General features: G+C 50.1%; 10 protein-coding genes across 10 annotated transcripts; 5 read left to right on the top strand and 5 right to left on the bottom strand.

Annotated features, from left to right (window-relative positions):
* Positions 1 to 458: 458 nt before the first annotated feature.
* On the top strand, positions 459 to 764 carry An03g01260 (hypothetical protein; the record flags this gene model as incomplete). Its single annotated transcript, XM_059746901.1, has 2 exons — positions 459 to 530; positions 600 to 764. 2 exons carry the CDS (start codon positions 459 to 461, stop codon positions 762 to 764), a joined length of 237 nt encoding a protein of 78 aa, XP_059600210.1.
* Positions 765 to 1,606: 842 nt separating this feature from the next.
* An03g01250 (uncharacterized protein) lies at positions 1,607 to 2,433 on the top strand (the record flags this gene model as incomplete). The annotated part of the gene is made up of 2 exons (XM_059746900.1): positions 1,607 to 1,821; positions 2,148 to 2,433. The coding sequence occupies 2 exons, from the start codon at positions 1,607 to 1,609 to the stop codon at positions 2,431 to 2,433; spliced, it is 501 nt and encodes a 166-aa protein (XP_059600209.1).
* A 117-nt stretch (positions 2,434 to 2,550) lies between these two features.
* On the top strand, positions 2,551 to 4,481 carry An03g01240 (uncharacterized protein; the record flags this gene model as incomplete). Its single annotated transcript, XM_059746899.1, has 4 exons — positions 2,551 to 2,825; positions 2,886 to 3,421; positions 3,476 to 3,499; positions 3,547 to 4,481. 4 exons carry the CDS (start codon positions 2,551 to 2,553, stop codon positions 4,479 to 4,481), a joined length of 1,770 nt encoding a protein of 589 aa, XP_059600208.1.
* Positions 4,482 to 4,954: 473 nt separating this feature from the next.
* An03g01230 (uncharacterized protein) lies at positions 4,955 to 6,893 on the top strand (the record flags this gene model as incomplete). The annotated part of the gene is made up of 4 exons (XM_059746898.1): positions 4,955 to 5,089; positions 5,127 to 6,152; positions 6,213 to 6,429; positions 6,508 to 6,893. 4 exons carry the CDS (start codon positions 4,955 to 4,957, stop codon positions 6,891 to 6,893), a joined length of 1,764 nt encoding a protein of 587 aa, XP_059600207.1.
* Positions 6,894 to 7,211: 318 nt separating this feature from the next.
* On the bottom strand, positions 7,212 to 7,778 carry An03g01220 (uncharacterized protein; the record flags this gene model as incomplete). Its single annotated transcript, XM_059746897.1, has 2 exons — positions 7,212 to 7,274; positions 7,392 to 7,778. 2 exons carry the CDS (start codon positions 7,776 to 7,778, stop codon positions 7,212 to 7,214), a joined length of 450 nt encoding a protein of 149 aa, XP_059600206.1.
* Positions 7,779 to 7,848: 70 nt separating this feature from the next.
* Positions 7,849 to 9,051, bottom strand: An03g01210 (hypothetical protein; the record flags this gene model as incomplete). The annotated part of the gene is made up of 6 exons (XM_059746896.1): positions 7,849 to 7,932; positions 8,025 to 8,155; positions 8,283 to 8,518; positions 8,568 to 8,768; positions 8,863 to 8,946; positions 9,035 to 9,051. The coding sequence occupies 6 exons, from the start codon at positions 9,049 to 9,051 to the stop codon at positions 7,849 to 7,851; spliced, it is 753 nt and encodes a 250-aa protein (XP_059600205.1).
* Positions 9,052 to 9,174: 123 nt separating this feature from the next.
* Positions 9,175 to 11,419, bottom strand: An03g01200 (uncharacterized protein; the record flags this gene model as incomplete). The annotated part of the gene is made up of 5 exons (XM_059746895.1): positions 9,175 to 9,439; positions 9,498 to 10,270; positions 10,330 to 11,071; positions 11,129 to 11,179; positions 11,373 to 11,419. The coding sequence occupies 5 exons, from the start codon at positions 11,417 to 11,419 to the stop codon at positions 9,175 to 9,177; spliced, it is 1,878 nt and encodes a 625-aa protein (XP_059600204.1).
* A 761-nt stretch (positions 11,420 to 12,180) lies between these two features.
* On the bottom strand, positions 12,181 to 13,092 carry An03g01190 (uncharacterized protein; the record flags this gene model as incomplete). The annotated part of the gene is made up of 1 exon (XM_001389984.1): positions 12,181 to 13,092. The coding sequence occupies one exon, from the start codon at positions 13,090 to 13,092 to the stop codon at positions 12,181 to 12,183; it is 912 nt and encodes a 303-aa protein (XP_001390021.1).
* A 545-nt stretch (positions 13,093 to 13,637) lies between these two features.
* An03g01180 (uncharacterized protein) lies at positions 13,638 to 14,499 on the top strand (the record flags this gene model as incomplete). Its single annotated transcript, XM_001389983.1, has 2 exons — positions 13,638 to 14,142; positions 14,279 to 14,499. The coding sequence occupies 2 exons, from the start codon at positions 13,638 to 13,640 to the stop codon at positions 14,497 to 14,499; spliced, it is 726 nt and encodes a 241-aa protein (XP_001390020.1).
* Positions 14,500 to 15,506: 1,007 nt separating this feature from the next.
* Positions 15,507 to 16,087, bottom strand: An03g01170 (hypothetical protein; the record flags this gene model as incomplete). Its single annotated transcript, XM_059746894.1, has 2 exons — positions 15,507 to 15,779; positions 15,851 to 16,087. The coding sequence occupies 2 exons, from the start codon at positions 16,085 to 16,087 to the stop codon at positions 15,507 to 15,509; spliced, it is 510 nt and encodes a 169-aa protein (XP_059600203.1).
* Between the last annotated feature and the right edge of the window lie 316 nt (positions 16,088 to 16,403).

Below are 16,403 nucleotides of genomic sequence, written 5' to 3'. Positions count from 1 at the left end.
AAAGGATGATGGCAACTATATATAGAAATCATTAGTTGTAAATTCAATAAATATATAACCACAACCAGAATGATAAGAGTTCATAGAATAACATCAGTAGAAGAGCAGCAATAGCTAATCCATGCACGAGAAAGTATGGATCTCCAGACCAGATAATCAACCCTTCCGTCACAGAAGAATCTTCAGCTCATTCATGAGCAGCATCGCAAGCCACCAATACTAGTCTTACTAGCCTCCAGCAAGGTGCCCTGGAAGGTTGCATAAGGCTGGTCCTCAGGATTACCATTACATGGTGCCGAAAGTATGCTCCAGATTGACGCTACGCCCTACAGAGATAAACATCTGGTGATAATAACCCACAACGATCATAAACCTGAAACCGGAATTGCAGCAGGGACTGCATGTTAGTGACGGCTTCTGATGTAATTCGCATCCATGGAATATTATAATAGCCGCCAATGACCAACAATAGCCGGTATTCGCGCCTGGAAAATCCAAATAGTGGCGTTCGGAAGGAGCTTGATCCTGGCGTCTGATAGTGTGGGGGTCATGAAGGTCGTGCGCAAGAACCAGATCCGAGCTTTCTTCTAATTGACCAGGAAGGAAATGCGCTACGGCTCTCTGACCCTGAAGGAACGGATAGGTCAATGTATGATGATCACATAGACCAGGCTAATGTAGCATTGCTAGCAAGCGAGCTGACCATAGATTGTGTCTGTTACCGCAGTGAAAGGATCTCACTTGCAAAATTAGAAGTTGTCTAGGTATTACGCATAGTACTATAAACGCCTAAGCCATGGCAAGGTGGTACCGGGCGAGGACATGAGACGGAATATTGTTCTGCACCCAATATAAGGAAAAAAGTGTTGATATGTCAGAATGTCTGGGAATTTGCATAAAGAAGCTAGGCTGCTTTGTTCAGGTGGCTGGGAAAGAGTCAACTTGCTGTATTCACTAACGAGCAGATCGTTACTTAATCGTTCTGAAACACTAGCACTATACATCCAGCTGACGTATGATTTTTCACTGTTTCACGGAGGGGATGTTTTATTGGGCTTTTGATTCATTTATTGTGAGATCAGTTAGGAAATAGCCGGCGGTCAGATAGATTCAGCAACAACGCTATGGGAGAGTCAGTGAGAGTTGGAGAGTGTTTCTTTCTCGTCTTCTAAATCGAGCCTCATATTCCTGGAAGAACCCCGAAGACGAACATTGCTACAAGACTTTGCCCTAAGTTGCCGCAGCTCACCCACTTAATCAAAGCTTGGGTAGTTTCTTTTCCCACTACGAAGTACAGCTGAAATTATGTCACGAATATGCTGCCCACTGTCGAGTTGCAGCAGGCGGATGGCCGAAAATGGCCATAGCTTGCGAGCGACGATCCGAAGCTGACCCACACACCAGAATTCCTTCTCCAAGGTCACACAAATGATGAATACGAAGGGACTCTTACCTTGGAGAACAGGAGATTGAATTTGATAACCTTAACTTAGAACTCTTAGTCTGTGCGCGACAAAGGGACTGATTCAATCTATTAAGCTCATTTCCACCGACTCCTTCACCCCTCAAGATCATAAATTCTGAGGCCCCAATTGGTCAGTCCGAGATGGCTAATGTCTATCATTTTGCTGATGTTGGATCAAATCTCGCCCTGGTTCTGCCCTTGACCAGGATCGGACCTATCTGGCAGTTCGTGCAGGGCCAGATAGGAGGACATGGTCTCTTGGCGTTCCCGAGGCTGCGTCACACAATCAGTGCTTACGTGCCTCCGTACCCCAAGAATTTTGCGCCAACTGATTCTCAAAACAAACTACCAAGAGCGTAGTATGTTGACCAACGGATGTACTGCGACGATCCAAGCTTGAGAAAAGCGTCTTATACAGTCATAGCTGACAATTTATCGTCCTTCTTGTCAGAGGAATGCCAATATTACTCGTGTCGATGACCATTGTTGCTAGTTGGAACTTCTCGCCCGAGATGATCGGCATCGTGAGCTTAATACTACAGTCAGGCTGCCTCTGAAGCCTAAGAATATTTGTTAATGTGTGACTACGACTTCCCGTGCCTGAGTGGATACTGGACCCATCGAACCAGTGAAAAGGCCTGCCCACGCAGCAATCAATCACTGTGCCAGTCAGAGGCTGCAGCCAAGGGTCTATCACGTTCTGCCTTGCCAAGGAAGGAAAGGCTGAAGTCGATCGCCATTTCATTGGAAGAGAGAAATGCCAGGACCACACCATTAGATTTTTATCTGATCCCACACTACGTTATCTGATCCGCGCTGCCATCGCCCATTCGTGCCAGACAGGATGCATGATGGCCGGATTCACCCAGAGATCTACATCGGGAAGCGCGCCTCGTGCAAAATGGATACACTACTCCTGCATGCGATGGTCCGATGCTCGCAGCCTTTCCGCTCCGTCGGAATGTTGAAAACCGCACTCATGGCCGCCTCGTCGCCGCACATTACCTGATCACGGAGGACTACGTATTGAGGTCTATCAAACTACTCACACTCCTTACCCCTCTTTGCTTTAGTGGTCATCAGTCATGGGTCCTACCACCGTCACTCGAGGCCGCAATGATGTGCAGCTAGCACAAAATGTGGCTGGAGCGGATTTCAAAGACTTTAGCTATGAGGTGCGAGTCACCTCTCCAAGTAACGGAGAGGAGAACCCTGATGAGATCACTCTTGAGACCTGGCATGCAGGCGAGGCTCAAAAATCGGCCAACGTGGTGACCCAGGATGCACCTCGTGGTATGCAGCAGGCAGAGGCTGCAGCGTTGGCTTGGAGTAAGAAGATTGCCTATCTCACTTATGCCCTGTGAGTCACCCACCCCGACAATGATATTCCATATCTGACATGACCCTTTCGTGACCACAGGATCTGGCTCTCCTTCTTTATGCTAGCCCTACAATCCTCAATTAGCAGCAATGTGATCCAGAATGCCTACGCCACCTTTGAAGCTGCCCCTCAAGTGAGCACTGCAAGCATTGCAGCCAGCGTGATCAGCGGTGTCGTCAGACTCCCAGCTGCGAAATTGTTGAACGTCTGGGGAAGAACAGAAGGATTTCTAGTCTTCGTCGGTGTTTACCTCCTTGGACTTGTCATTCTTGCAGCGTGTAACAACCCCAGCTCCTATGCAGCCGGTTATGTGCTCTACTGGGTCGGCTATGATGCGGTTTATCTCATTCTCGATGTATTCATGGCCGATACTGCCGGGATGCGTAACCGAGCCTTTGCCTTTGGTTTCGCCAGCACTCCTTTTATCTGCACGGCATTCACCGGCCCCTTGGCAGCAGAGTCATTCATCAAGACAGCATCATGGCGCTGGGCATACGGTGTCTTTGCTATTGTGATGCCATTTGTATTCATTCCTCTGGCCGTGATATTCAAATTCTACCAACGAAAGGCGGAGAGTATGTATATCTACGGTCGGGAGCCGAGTGGTCGGACTGTTCTTGAATCAATAGTCCATTACTTTCACGAATTTGATGGTGAGTACAATTCCTAGCCTCAATTGACACCACTAATCAATTTGTAGTAATCGGTGCATTTCTCTTGACCGCTGCCTTCCTCCTCCTTCTCCTCCCATTCAGTCTCGCATCGTACGGACGCGCCGAGTATAAGAGTGCCACTTTCATCTGTATGATTGTCATCGGATTTGTGCTGTTCTTTGTGTTTGGCCTCTGGGAGCGATTCGGGGCGCGCAATCACTTCATCAAATGGCGAGTATTCAAGCAGCCCACGGTAGTAGGGGCCTGCGGTCTTGCAGGGTGCCTCTTCTTTAGTTACTACACTTGGGAGCTTTACTTCTACAACTTCTGCATGGTTGTCTACGAGCTGAGCATCGGCATGGCCGGCTACGTCGGGCAGATCTACAACGTGGGCTCATGCTTCTGGTCTGCTGTCTTCGGTATAGCTGTCTATCTCACACGGCAGTTCAAGTATACCTGTTTGGGATTCGGACTACCCCTGGTCTTACTTGGGGCAGGGTTGATGATCCACTTTCGATCGGCTGGTGGAGGCATCGGGTATATTGTGATGTGTCAGATATTCATTGCCTTTGGTGGTGGCACCCTAGTCATCGGTGAAGACATGGCAGTCATGGCTGCCTCAGATCGTGAGGGTGTCCCCATGATGCTTTCCTTGATTGGTCTCTTCTCGAGTCTGGGCGGTGCCGTAGGCTATGCAGTTGCGGCTGCGATCTACACCAACACCTTCCCTGGTGCACTGAGGGATGCATTACCCGAGGGCAGCAAGGACAAAGCGATGGAGATCTACGTGGGCGGGTATATCACGCAGCTCAAGTATCCCGTTGGTTCCGCTATTCGTGATGCCATTAATACGGCCTACGGCGTCTACATGAAATACGCGTGTATTGCAGCCGTGGTAGCGATGGCCCTGGGGATCCCCTGCGTGGCCATGTGGAAGAACTTCCGGCTGAACAAGCCACAGAACAAGGGCGAGGTGATGTGAGGATGTGTGTATAGGTGATTTATAGAGTAATAGGAATCAAGATACCACCATAGTAATAGCTGTCAGATAGTCAGATTGCTACACTGATCTTTCACGAAGCTTCACCGGAGTAGAATAATTCCACAATAACGTAACAGTAGAGATTGATAGATCAAACTCTGGACACTTCTCGTTAAGGAAAAGCAGTCCGAGACCCGAGTGGGATCACTTTGCTGCCCATCACCAGCATCCTAGAAGGCATTCCATCTTGGCAGCAGCCATCAGAGAAGAGAATCGGCCGACGACAAGCGCGCCAGCCCAATCATAGGCAACCACCAGCACCGAGCCCACCCGAGACACGCACGGTGAGCAGACTATGAACGCGCTAATACGCAGAAAATGGCTCAGGTGGAGCCATGCAATGGCCTTGCCTTACTCAATATGGAGATGATGAGGCCGATCCGCGTCGGTGATAAGATTGATAAATGCTGGCGATGTCGGAACCTGTGCGCCCCTGGCCCTACCTCGCTGAAGACATCCGGGAAGTGACGCACAACGTCCATCCTATGTGGGCTGGTGGGGTTCCAGACCCGTGGTTCCAGCGCTATACTCGCTTCCCTCTTACTCGCGTGAGAACTATTGTCCACTATTGTCTACTTGCACCAGGCTGCCGGTGTCACCCCGGACATAAACCCCCTCTTGCCCCAAGCACGTCGACTGGCCAGTTCAGCGTCTCTATCCGACCTCGACTATGCACGAAACAATACGCCCACGACAATGTCTTCCAGCTCCCAGCACGCCAGGAAATGGTCGACGATGCCGATCGACACGAACGCGGCCCCGTTCTTGAGCCTCGACTTCGAGGATGAGGTTGTTTACGAGGACGAGCGACGCCAAAGCATCAAACAGGGGACCATCTGTGGGCTGGTCGAGCAACTGACACGCCATGATCGACTAGACGTCTCGTTCAACGAGACCTTCCTCATGACCTACCCTACATTCGTCTGCGGCAGGGAACTCTTTGAGATTCTCCTCCAACGACTTAACATGCCCCCTCCTCCGGGCCTTACCGACTCTGACCTCTCACGATGGACAGAACAGAAGCAGAAGACCGTCCGCTTCCGCGTCATTAACATACTCAAGACCTGGCTAGAGCGATACTGGATGGAACCACCCACCGAATCAACTATGGACTTCCTCCGCCACATCCACGCTCAAATCCAACCTCTCACCAACGTTCCCACCTGCTCGCAACTCCTCACCATCATCGAACACCGCTTGAAGGGCCAAGACATCCTCAAACGATACATGACTCCCCCAAACAGCACAGTGCCCAAACCACTCACCCCGAGGAACATGAAGAAGCTCAAGTTCCTCGACCTCGATCCGATGGAGCTCGCCCGCCAACTCACCATCATCGAATCCCGTCTCTTCGCTCGAATCAAACCTACCGAGTGTCTCAACAAATCATGGCAGAAGAAAGATACCGATAGGCCGCCATCTGTTCCTGCCTCACGCCGCACCAGCACCAGCACAACCAGTAGCACCAGCTCCATCGAACGCACCACCGGCGTCAACGCCACGATTCTACACTCCAACCAGCTCGCAAACTGGGTAGGAGAGATGATCCTGGCCCAGGATGAGATGAAGAAGCGTGTCTCGCTGATCAAACAGATTGTCAATATTGCCGATGTATGCCCCCCTGCACCCAGCACTATCATCCTACATACTAACATACAGGTGTGATGACAGAACTGCCGCTCCTTAAGCAACTTCGCAACCATGATGTCCCTCATCTCCGGCCTCGCCACAAGCCCTATCTACCGTCTCCACCGCACCTGGACGCAAGTGAACCCCAAGACGCGCAAACTCCTCGAAGACATGCAAAGTCTCATGTCCAGCGAGAAGAACTTCATCAAGTACCGAGATAAGCTACACGGGGCAAGCCCACCATGCATTCCCTTCCTCGGTACGTCCCTTCCCCATCACCATTCATAACCCAACCCACACTCTCATCCACATACTAACACACCAAACCGTAATAAAGGAACTTACCTAACCGACCTCACCTTCATTGAAGACGGCATCCCGAGCCACACCCCACCGCCCAACGTCATGATAAACTTCAGCAAGCGGGTCAAAGTCGCCGAGATCCTGCGCGAGATTGAGAGCTGCCAGGCCGTCGGGTACAGTTTGCTTCCTGTCCCCGAGATACAGGAGTTTATTGTCCGGAATGTGCAAGCCGCCGGGGGTGATGTCGAGGGGATGTATGAGAGGAGTTTGGCGCTGGAGCCGAGGATGGTAGGCGAGGAGAGGATGAATATGGGGCAGCTGGGGGTCGGGATGATGGGGATGAATATGGGGAGGGGAGGGTATATTTCTACGGGGAGTCATATGAGTTCGGTGGTTATTGCAAGTATGGCTATGAGGTAGGGGGAGATTTATGAGATATGATGTTATGAGGTTAATGATATGATTTGGTTTGGTCGGAGTATTAGGTGTTCTGGGTGGTTTAGTATTGTGGTGGGTTTCGTTATTTTGGTCTCCTTTATGAGACAGCATGTTAGGTTTGATAGAGGAATAGTATTTCATGTTATGTCTGTTGCATATATTGTCTGTAATAAAGCCTCTCAGATAGACTTGGGCCATTTGACATTGTCTATACTTAGGCTCGCAGCTACTCGATGAAGCACGCAAAACACACAACACAATCAGGAATTCGATCAGTTCAGTCAGACATTGGTCAAAACTCTAGCAAGTAGAGTTGAACAAATACAGAAACGAAGAATAAGCAAACAACACTCCCCACTCTGTCTGGGAAGCAATAAACAGTCAAACCCATTAAACTATACATAATACAGAACCGAAACAAAAAGCTGACACCCCAACAAGCAACAACAGATAAACCCCTTACTCAACCGCAATCCTCACCTGATCAAAGTCAACCACAGCCCTATACTCCTGAAACTTAACGTAAACAGTCACAACAACCCCCCTACCATTATATTCCGCCTCTCCCCTAGGAACATCGATGTGGAACGACGAAGTCTTCGGGCGGGGAAACCGTTCCCGGAATGCCTCCATGTTGGCAAAGCGGATAGCCACCGCGTCGACGTAAGCCGAATCGGTCTCAAAGTCAACGTCGACGGAGGTGATGTTCGGGTTTTCGCGTGGTGGAGCGGGGAGAATGAAGTGAACAGCTCCCTGCTTTGCATCCGGTCTTGATGGCTGCACGATGGCGCCTCCTCTGTCCGGGCGGATTTTGAGGGCGGGGTCGGCGATGGCGCCGGAGCCGGGGCCTTGGAGCCAGATTGCCATTTTGGATGGGGTTTGTGGCTTTTGTTGTTAGTTGGGTATGGACTTGTTGTGTGTGTGGTATGGGTGATACTCACATTTTGTTGTTTTGTAAGTGGATCGAGATTGGATTTTTCTTGTAGTAAGTAGGTAAGACTGTGTCAGAGCTGAGTGCTATCTGGGATAAGACCAGAAGGGTGAAGGACAGGGACTTATATAACTATCTGGAATGGACGCTGCGTTAGCATTACTGTGCATAGGCCGGTGTACCAAGATACCCAAGAGGGTCGAGGCTTCAGGAAGGCGATGTTGTCCACTTTCCATTAGCTGGTGAATCAGCTTGCAGTGTGTTGTAGAGTGGGCATTGGTGAGCATTTTGGGAACGAGGCGACCAATTGATGCTGAAACATGACTATGCTGGGTTCTCCAGTTACAAAGTCGCTTATTAGCTTTCTGTAAGTGGTGAGAAAGGGCCACAGAATCATGAAATCTCATGAGAGGCGAATGCATTATGGAATAGTAAGTTACGTGGGGGAAGGTAAGTAACTACGGGCAGCCTCCCCTTGACTACTACAACATTAACAGCAATAGTATAGGCACGTGACCATTCGTCCCTGAACTGGGGTGCTGAAGACATCCAAAATCCCCGGTCGCATGTACCAAACCGGACTCTATAACATAGAAAGAGAGGCAGATCGACAGGAGAAGGTAAAGCTGGGTGAGGGGCATATTCTCGTTCCATCATGGTTGGGTAGAAATGCGGCCTTACCGTGAAATGTGGTCTCAATTAACACACTCCAACGACACGTGCACGTCTCCATTCCCACCCAATGTATGAGGCAGTGGGCACATATAATTAGCTCGCGAATGCTGATCCGGGTGTGCTGTTCAGCAAGGCTAAGGGTCCAGCTGTGGGTATCCCCTCGGCCAAGTGTCGGTGAAGCTGACAAAGCGGGTAGCGAGTGCAAAGGATGAGGAATCCGAAGGAAATAAATGGCCAGAGACCAGTAGGCACTATGTAGGCACCCAATAGTGACTCAGGGGTCAGAATGTTGCCTCGCAGTGCCCACCATTGCTTTCTTTGTCGCTTAGCATGTTAGAGCGCTACAGGAAATCGAGAATATCTATCCCCAAAATGGGGTTAAGCGGGTCCCCGACACCGCCTAGTTCACTGAACCAGAAGAGGGAAATTCTGGGAATCAATCGAAGTATCTATGGAATGTACATATAATCTAGCATAAACATTGCGATCCAATAGCCAAACCTAGCCCAATATGCACTTACGCATATGCGCCATACGATATGGCAGTGACTTCAACAAGTCATAAAACATGGGTATCGTGAGCAATGACTCCAGTAAGCAATATCAACAGTGAAAAGGTAAATTTGTAAAGCTCTCAAGCAAGAGACAAGGAAGGAGTCACGGTTGAGTCAGCTGCCTCTGGCTCCGACGAGCCTTTTCAATAGCGCAATGTCCCAGTCGGATCAACTCGGCCACAAAATTCGTGACTGTTTGCATATGTGCAATCTCTACTTCCGAGGTGCGTCGCCGCCGCACGTCCCTGACGAGGTCCGGAACCACGGTCAGTAGATGCAGGTCTTCTTCGACATATGGATCAAGTGGGTTCGCTAGAATGCTGCAGAATATGGTGAGGATGGCGGACATGGGATAGAAAATAATCATCCTTGAGTGGTACATCAGTATGCATGAACCAGGTCAAGATAAGTTATGTGAGAACGCACCAAAAAGCCTCAGGGCGGACTGAACTGATGACCGTACGAAGGAAATGCAGCGAGGACCGACTAGCCTCCACAGCCAAGAGCATGCTCGAGTTCACTCCCTCCATCATTCCAGTCTTGCAATTTCTCCACGCTTGACCCCAGGCGTCACATCGTCCGCTGGCGCGATGGATAGTGCACATCATATAGTGATATTCCAGTCGAATGACGATAGGTTGCATGCCATATACTGGAATGGGTTGCTTCTCGTGGAAGGACCCGAGGGTTGGACGGTGCCCGGGTGGTACGTTTAGGCGCCATTGCTCGAGTTCGTCGTCAAGCTCGCGGATATCCTGGAGCAGTTGGGCGTCGGATTTGCGCAACGCTTGAGCGGAGTAGAGTGTCCGGTAGGTTTTGGACTTGAGCATCGATAGTCGCAGGTCTCCGGGAAATATGGGTATCGTCATGTCATCGTAGCGGATAGGATGGCCATCCGTGCTGGGGTATTGGATTTCGGTGTAGTTCGGCGGAAGTGTAAGATCGCAGTATTCGTCGTGTATAACGGGTGGTTGGCCGGAACGGAAACATATCTCTTTGTCGAAGCCATAGCAGATCCAGAATAAGCGGCGAAGCATCCGTTGAGAGCGCCATTTCCGGTCTTCGGGATCTTTGGATGACTCTCGGAACGCGTCTACCGTCTCGCCGGTCTCTCCGCCAAGCATGAACATGACCCGACATGCCATGGAATGAAACTGGTTGGCTAGTTGTAATTCGCCAGTGAACGTTCGGTATATAGCCTGGAGTTGCAATTAATGAGATTGGTGCTTGTCCGTGAGCGGGTGGGGTCAGTCCTCACATGCATGACCATGGTTTGTAGCGTAGGTACACTGACATCGTGCAGAATGTACGGGAGGAGACTTTGTGCCTTGGCGGCATAGACAGGAGGTTCTAGCGGGGGAAGACTTGGAGAAGGATCCAGCTCGGCAATGAAAGCGAGGAATGCAAATATACATGCTCTAGCCCGGGTATATTCCATAGGTGGCGGTGCTTGACATGGGCGATACGCTAGCTCCACGGTATCCCGGAAGAGAACCTCATCCACCACCGGGAAGACCATGCGTTCGAAAGAAGTGAAGAAGTGACTCACGTACTGTTCCACCAACGACCGGTCTGGGAGGTCTGGTGTGACAGAGTGGTTGTAACCATTCTGCGGGTGAGGTGTCGTCAGGTAGGGGACCTGGTTCGGGTATTTGTGCGACCAGACGTCCTCGAATGTGCCAGGCTCTCCAGTACAGGATCGCACCCACTCGTGACCGGACTCTGAGAAGCACGGGATACCACTATATGAGCGAATCTCGCCCACATAGTGACCGGCAAAGTGGATCTTCCCGAACAATAAGCCACTACTGGAACCCGAAGTATTCGTCTGAACAGGCAGCTCCGTCGATTCAGCCAAGCTCGGAGACTGTTCGGTATCCAGATGGCCTTTCTCCAGTAAAGAAAGACAATTCCTTGGGTGCTGCGTAGTGGAGATCGACCGGGTGAGAAGCTCCTCAAGCTTCCGCACCCTGTCCTCCAGGTCTTCCTGGTGGGGTCGTCTCAAGGGTCTTGAGTAGTTAGTGAATGCCACATGAAAAGAGGACGAACAATCTCACCTTGGATTGGCAGGTTGGGTGGTCTTCTTTCGTTTGTTCCCGCCAACAGGTCTATCAAAGGTACAATCCAGGTTATGGTGGCGGCACCAATTACAGGGAACCGATGTATCACATTGGATCTGACCCACGGGAGAAGTTAATAAAGTATTGCAAATTGGACTGAAAGTGGACACCCGAAGCGCAACCTACTTTTCTCCGATGGCACGAGTCACAAGCCCGAGCAGTCCGCCGAAGGGGCACATACCGATCCCCCTCGGGGGTAGGGCTGGACTCCGGCACGCGCGCCTGCATGTTACAAGGTCGATCCAAGGGACAGAAGCGCGAGTGGAGCCAATCAGGAAAATGACAGCCGATTATTTGGACCGCCTAAGCAAGAGCTAAACCGAACAATAGTATGTCAATGGGGCTGCGCGCATATCCGCACAGCAGGAACATGACAATCCCTTGAGGTTCGACGCGCCACCGAGACATCGGCTTTGGTCCTGCCGCTTAGTCATCGGCACGTCGGCTATTCTCTCCGGTGACCGGATTGGGATACCCTTCCAATAAATGCCGTATCATGATAATGTGAAGATTAGAGGGGGATAGAGGGATCATACTTGATTCCAGTATGTTCAGTTCGCCGGCCTAAGTTTTTGTCTCACCATACATCGTTGGCATCGATGCACTGCCATCTTCCCCTTTCGGCAATATCGGGTTCAACCGCCGAAAAGAGGGCCCTGAGCCGCGGCTAGTTTAGTCATTTCCGCATTGGGTTACCGTTAATCTAGGAGCCTCGGACTGTCTCAGCCAAAGACGCCTTCGCTGAATGGCCTGATTGTCTTAACTCCGAGCTGCCAGTGGGCCTGAAGGGTCCCATTTATGCACCTGAAATGAAGTGCTTTCTCAGCCAAGGTGTTAGTTATATATGCAGACACATGAAGCAATGATATGTTGACCCCCCAGGTGTACCGCGTTAAATCACTGCTATAACGGTCTTATATCAGACAGCTATCTATGTCTAAGACCCAACTACTCATCCACTACCAGATTTCGCACTACGATCCCAACCTTCACTTTTGGAAATACTCGTCCTGCCACCGGTACCTCTGCTCAAAACCCAACATCTCCTTCATCTTTCTATTCGTCACCGGGGCCTCCTTCTCCCCCATCTCCCTCGTAATCGGAACATTGGGACACGTCCTCTGCAAGAACTCCCCCGTCGAGCTCGCAGTGTTCGTAATCTCATCATTCACCGCATTAAAGACCTGGAACCCCAATCCATCTGTAACAAGGCCCCTCTCAAACATCAACCCAACATCTCTGGCATCCGTATATGCCCATCCATGCGCCTTATACTTCACCGATGAATGCACATACTCCTCAAACCGACTCCGCATTTCCTCCGGCGCGACAATAGCTCCTAGCCGCATGACGTAGATATCCGTCCCAAATCGCCGAGCAAAGCTCCGCGCTGTGCGTTCCCCAACCACTTTCGATAGACCATACACATCCATCGGGTTCGTATCTACCTCCTCGTCAACCGGGAAAGAAGGGTAATCGACATCCCCTTCTGCAAAAGCAACACCATACGCACAGAGTGAACTGGCAGTAATGATCTTGGGTACCCCGATTCGACACGCAGCTTCCAGCACATTATAGGTAGAGAGAACATTGCCTCGGAAGGTTTCGTTATCGGGAACGATCATATTCCTTGCGTACCCGGCTAGATGGATCACAGCATCGGGGACCTGGCGGAGGGGTTCGCGAAATGGTTCGGTGAGATGGAAATGAGAGTGCAGGGCGCCATGCACTTGACCGTTGTCGGTGAGGTCGACTTTGAGGGTGTGGACTCTGTTGCTGAGGGGAGCGGGAAGCGGGTTTAGGTCCAGGTTGAGAATCTCATAGTTGTGGGCAAGGAGATGGGAAATGATGAATTGGCCAGCTTTGCCGGAGCCACCGGTGATGATGATGCGTTTGGACATGATGGTGGATGTGAAGGGGGTGATTTCATAAAGTTAAGGGATAGTTGGGGACATGTTGTGAACAAGAACTGCTGCCTTGGTCTCAGTGGTTTTGTTTGATGGTGCGGGGGTTCGTGGGGTATCGGGGAATGTCCGGGGACTGTCTGTCTTTTGGAGTGATTTATTGGATTTCTGGGTCGCGGTGGGACCATTGATACCCCCAGAATTGTCCCGTAGATTGCTGGTTCATACTACATCGTAGGCACACTGTTAGCTATATACCAAGTAAGGCATTTCAACAATTGACATGAGATCCCGATCACCATGCAGGTTTTGTCAGAAAAGATACTCCGGCGCCAATAAGAGAGTGCGGCGACCGAAACTTGCAGCTAAAATCTCACATGACCGTGCCCCTCGCGATCCTTCTCACCGTCTCATTAAAACACACGTCTCTGCTCCAAAAATTTAAGCATCAGACGCTCTGGATTTTTCTATCTATACTGGGAGACGGACTCTATCCCAACAGTCTTCAACGTCCACACTCCTCGCCCTACAAACACCCCAGAATGTTCCCTCCCGAACCCCGCCCCCGCATCGCCTGCTTCCACGGCGGTGGCTCCAAAGCCGAAATCTACCGGATCCAATGCTCGCGCCTCGCCAGCCTTCTTGAGAATGACTTTGAACTCGTCTTTTTCGAGGGTCCCTACACCCGCGACGCTGGTCCCGGCGTCCTCCCCGCCTTTCGCGGCTACGAGCCATACAAATCATGGGTGACAAATGACAGCGACGGCAAGGAACTGGTTGATGGAAGTGGGTATGATGATGTTGGACGGGACGGTATTGAGAGGGTCTTGAAGCTAATGGTGCAAAATGATCGGGAGCAAGATGAACCAGTCGGTCCGTGGGTGGGTGCGATGGGATTCAGTCAGGGAACCAGAGTGGTGGGTGGACTGCTGTTGGATCAGCAGCGCAGAGCTGCCTCGGGCTGGGATGCGAATGAGGGAATCCAGCTAAAGTTCGGAGTGTGTTGCATGGGTGCCGGAACACCGCTGGAATCGGAGGTGTCGAAGCGTATGTTTGCTTGTTCCTATATATCTTTTGCTTTGCCCGCGGAGTATTTGTCGCCCGGGTTTTCCTTCTTTTTGCCCCACTGACTTTGGTTTCTTTGCTTTGCTGGGTTTGCTTTGAAGATACTGACGTGCCGCAGACTTCAACTTTGAAGATAACATCGTCTCGCTGCCTACGTTGCACGTTCACGGACTCAAGGACTGGGTATTGCCGCTCAGCCGACTTCAGTACGCGAAATACTATGACTCGAAAACCAAGAAATTGTACGAGGTCGACTATCATCACGCCATGCCATGGAACACACACGAGGTAGAGAAGTTGGCGGATTTAATACGGCAGATATACAAGGAGAATGCCTGAGAAGGTTCGTTTTCAAGTGTTTGCCCGGATGGAGTGCTTTTTCGGATATGGCAAGGAAGATGGAGCTCGGAGATTGAGCTGTTGAACACGAAATCATACATGATGCCAACAGACATAATGCAGAATTCAGATTTAGAGATAGACGATCAGTATTTTCATCCACCTTTTATGAGCTGCCAACTAGGAGACGAGATTGGCAAATTAAATTTCCACTGGAAGCTTTTTCCGGTTGTCCCTGGTATTTGCTGGGGTGCACTCCGTAGTCTTCATCACAGTGCAAACCGCCATCATGGTGCCTGCAACCACATGGTCCACGCGAGTTGAAAACAATGAAAACATTGGTGAAAACACTGAAAACACGTTGAAAACACTGAAAACAATGAAAACAGGGGATAGGGCCACGACCCTAGTCTCAACACAAGGAGTAACTATTTAAACGCGACCATAAAATAGAATGCAGGTCTTGCAATTATCGCAGCTGGACAATCTGAGAATGATTCTATACTCCCTAATACACCAGCGACCATCGTTGTCATGATCAGCGGCCTACAAATCATTCAACTAACATACTTTGCTCGGCGAAACTTCTTCTTCCTTCATGGAAGACTTGCTTCCCTGTTTTCAATAGAACCAGGGAAGCAACCCGACTGGTCGGTATGTCACTATTCGCCTCTCCCTCTCCATGATCAACACCATTACAGTCCTATGATGTCGACATCCCTTACTTAAATATTGTTCACTTTTTTTTCTCTGTGGTGAAAAAACATTGTACCTATTCAAGACGGGTCTCTGACAGGCTTCTTCTAATAAAACTTGTCACACTCATTGTGTCAACTTCAGCAAAAGCTAACATGAACGCTTGCTAGGAACCATCCCGTCCCTACCCATATCAATATCAATATCTTGCGATCGGAAATTTTTACTAGCCAAATAACAATTAAATTCACGAATTAAGAACATTCTCGGAATATCAAATTATTAGTTCCCACAATCAGCACAGTAATAAATCAATGATTCCATCGAAGCATTTCCTCATTCTCCAACACCCTCCCTCCATCTACATCCCCCCTCACAGCAACATCTACCAACACCTTCGCCAAATCGTCCACCCAAATCGACGGTCCCATCCCAAATATCAATGTCCGTAGGCTCATCCCCCGTGCAAGCACCATCCCCGGTCGGGCAATATACACCTCTACACTATTGTTGTTGTTTTCGTAGTCGGTCAACTCGTTCTCAACTTGTCCCTGTCCGTATCCGTTAGTATCATGCTTATCCACCTTAGACCTTCCCCAACATATATAATAAAATCTAGAATGTATAAAGGAGAGAGAATGAATAGTAGTAGTACCCTGATCTTCCTCATCTCCCCTGCCATCCACAGCGACCTACTCTGATCCCTCTCCGACATGCCTCCGCTCAGATAAACGAAGCGGAACTTCTTCTTCCCCCCTCCCTCAACCAAGGAAGACAAATGTGTGCCGAAGGCCCTCATCGCAGTCATCGTGTACTCAACATTGATTTTCCGAGCTGTTTCGGTATCTCGGGTCCTGTTGATTCCGATCGCCCTGTTCCGGTATTCTTTCATTAATGTCACAGGTATACTTTACTCCTATCTGTAAGGTAGATGGGTGGGGAAATTATACCAAATACACGCCTCCGCTCCCCTCAACTCTTGTAACAGACTCTCAGGGTAGATGAGGAAATCTTCTACGAGTTTGACGGTGAGCTTCGGGTTCTTGGTGGGGATCGGGCGCCGGGAGAGCGCGATGATGGATGTGATGTGTGGGTTTTGGAGACATTGGGTGAGGATTTGGTGGCCGATGAAGCCGGTGCTGCCGGTGAGGATTATTTTCATTATAATCCTGTAACGAGTTTGAGGGTGTAGAATGGCCTGAAGTGTT

The sequence above is a fragment of the Aspergillus niger genome (genome assembly GCF_000002855.4).
Source record: "Aspergillus niger supercontig An03".
NCBI classification, from domain to species: domain Eukaryota; kingdom Fungi; phylum Ascomycota; class Eurotiomycetes; order Eurotiales; family Aspergillaceae; genus Aspergillus; species Aspergillus niger.
Note: the sequence above shows the minus strand (reverse complement) of the source record. Positions and strands in the feature narration are given on the sequence as shown.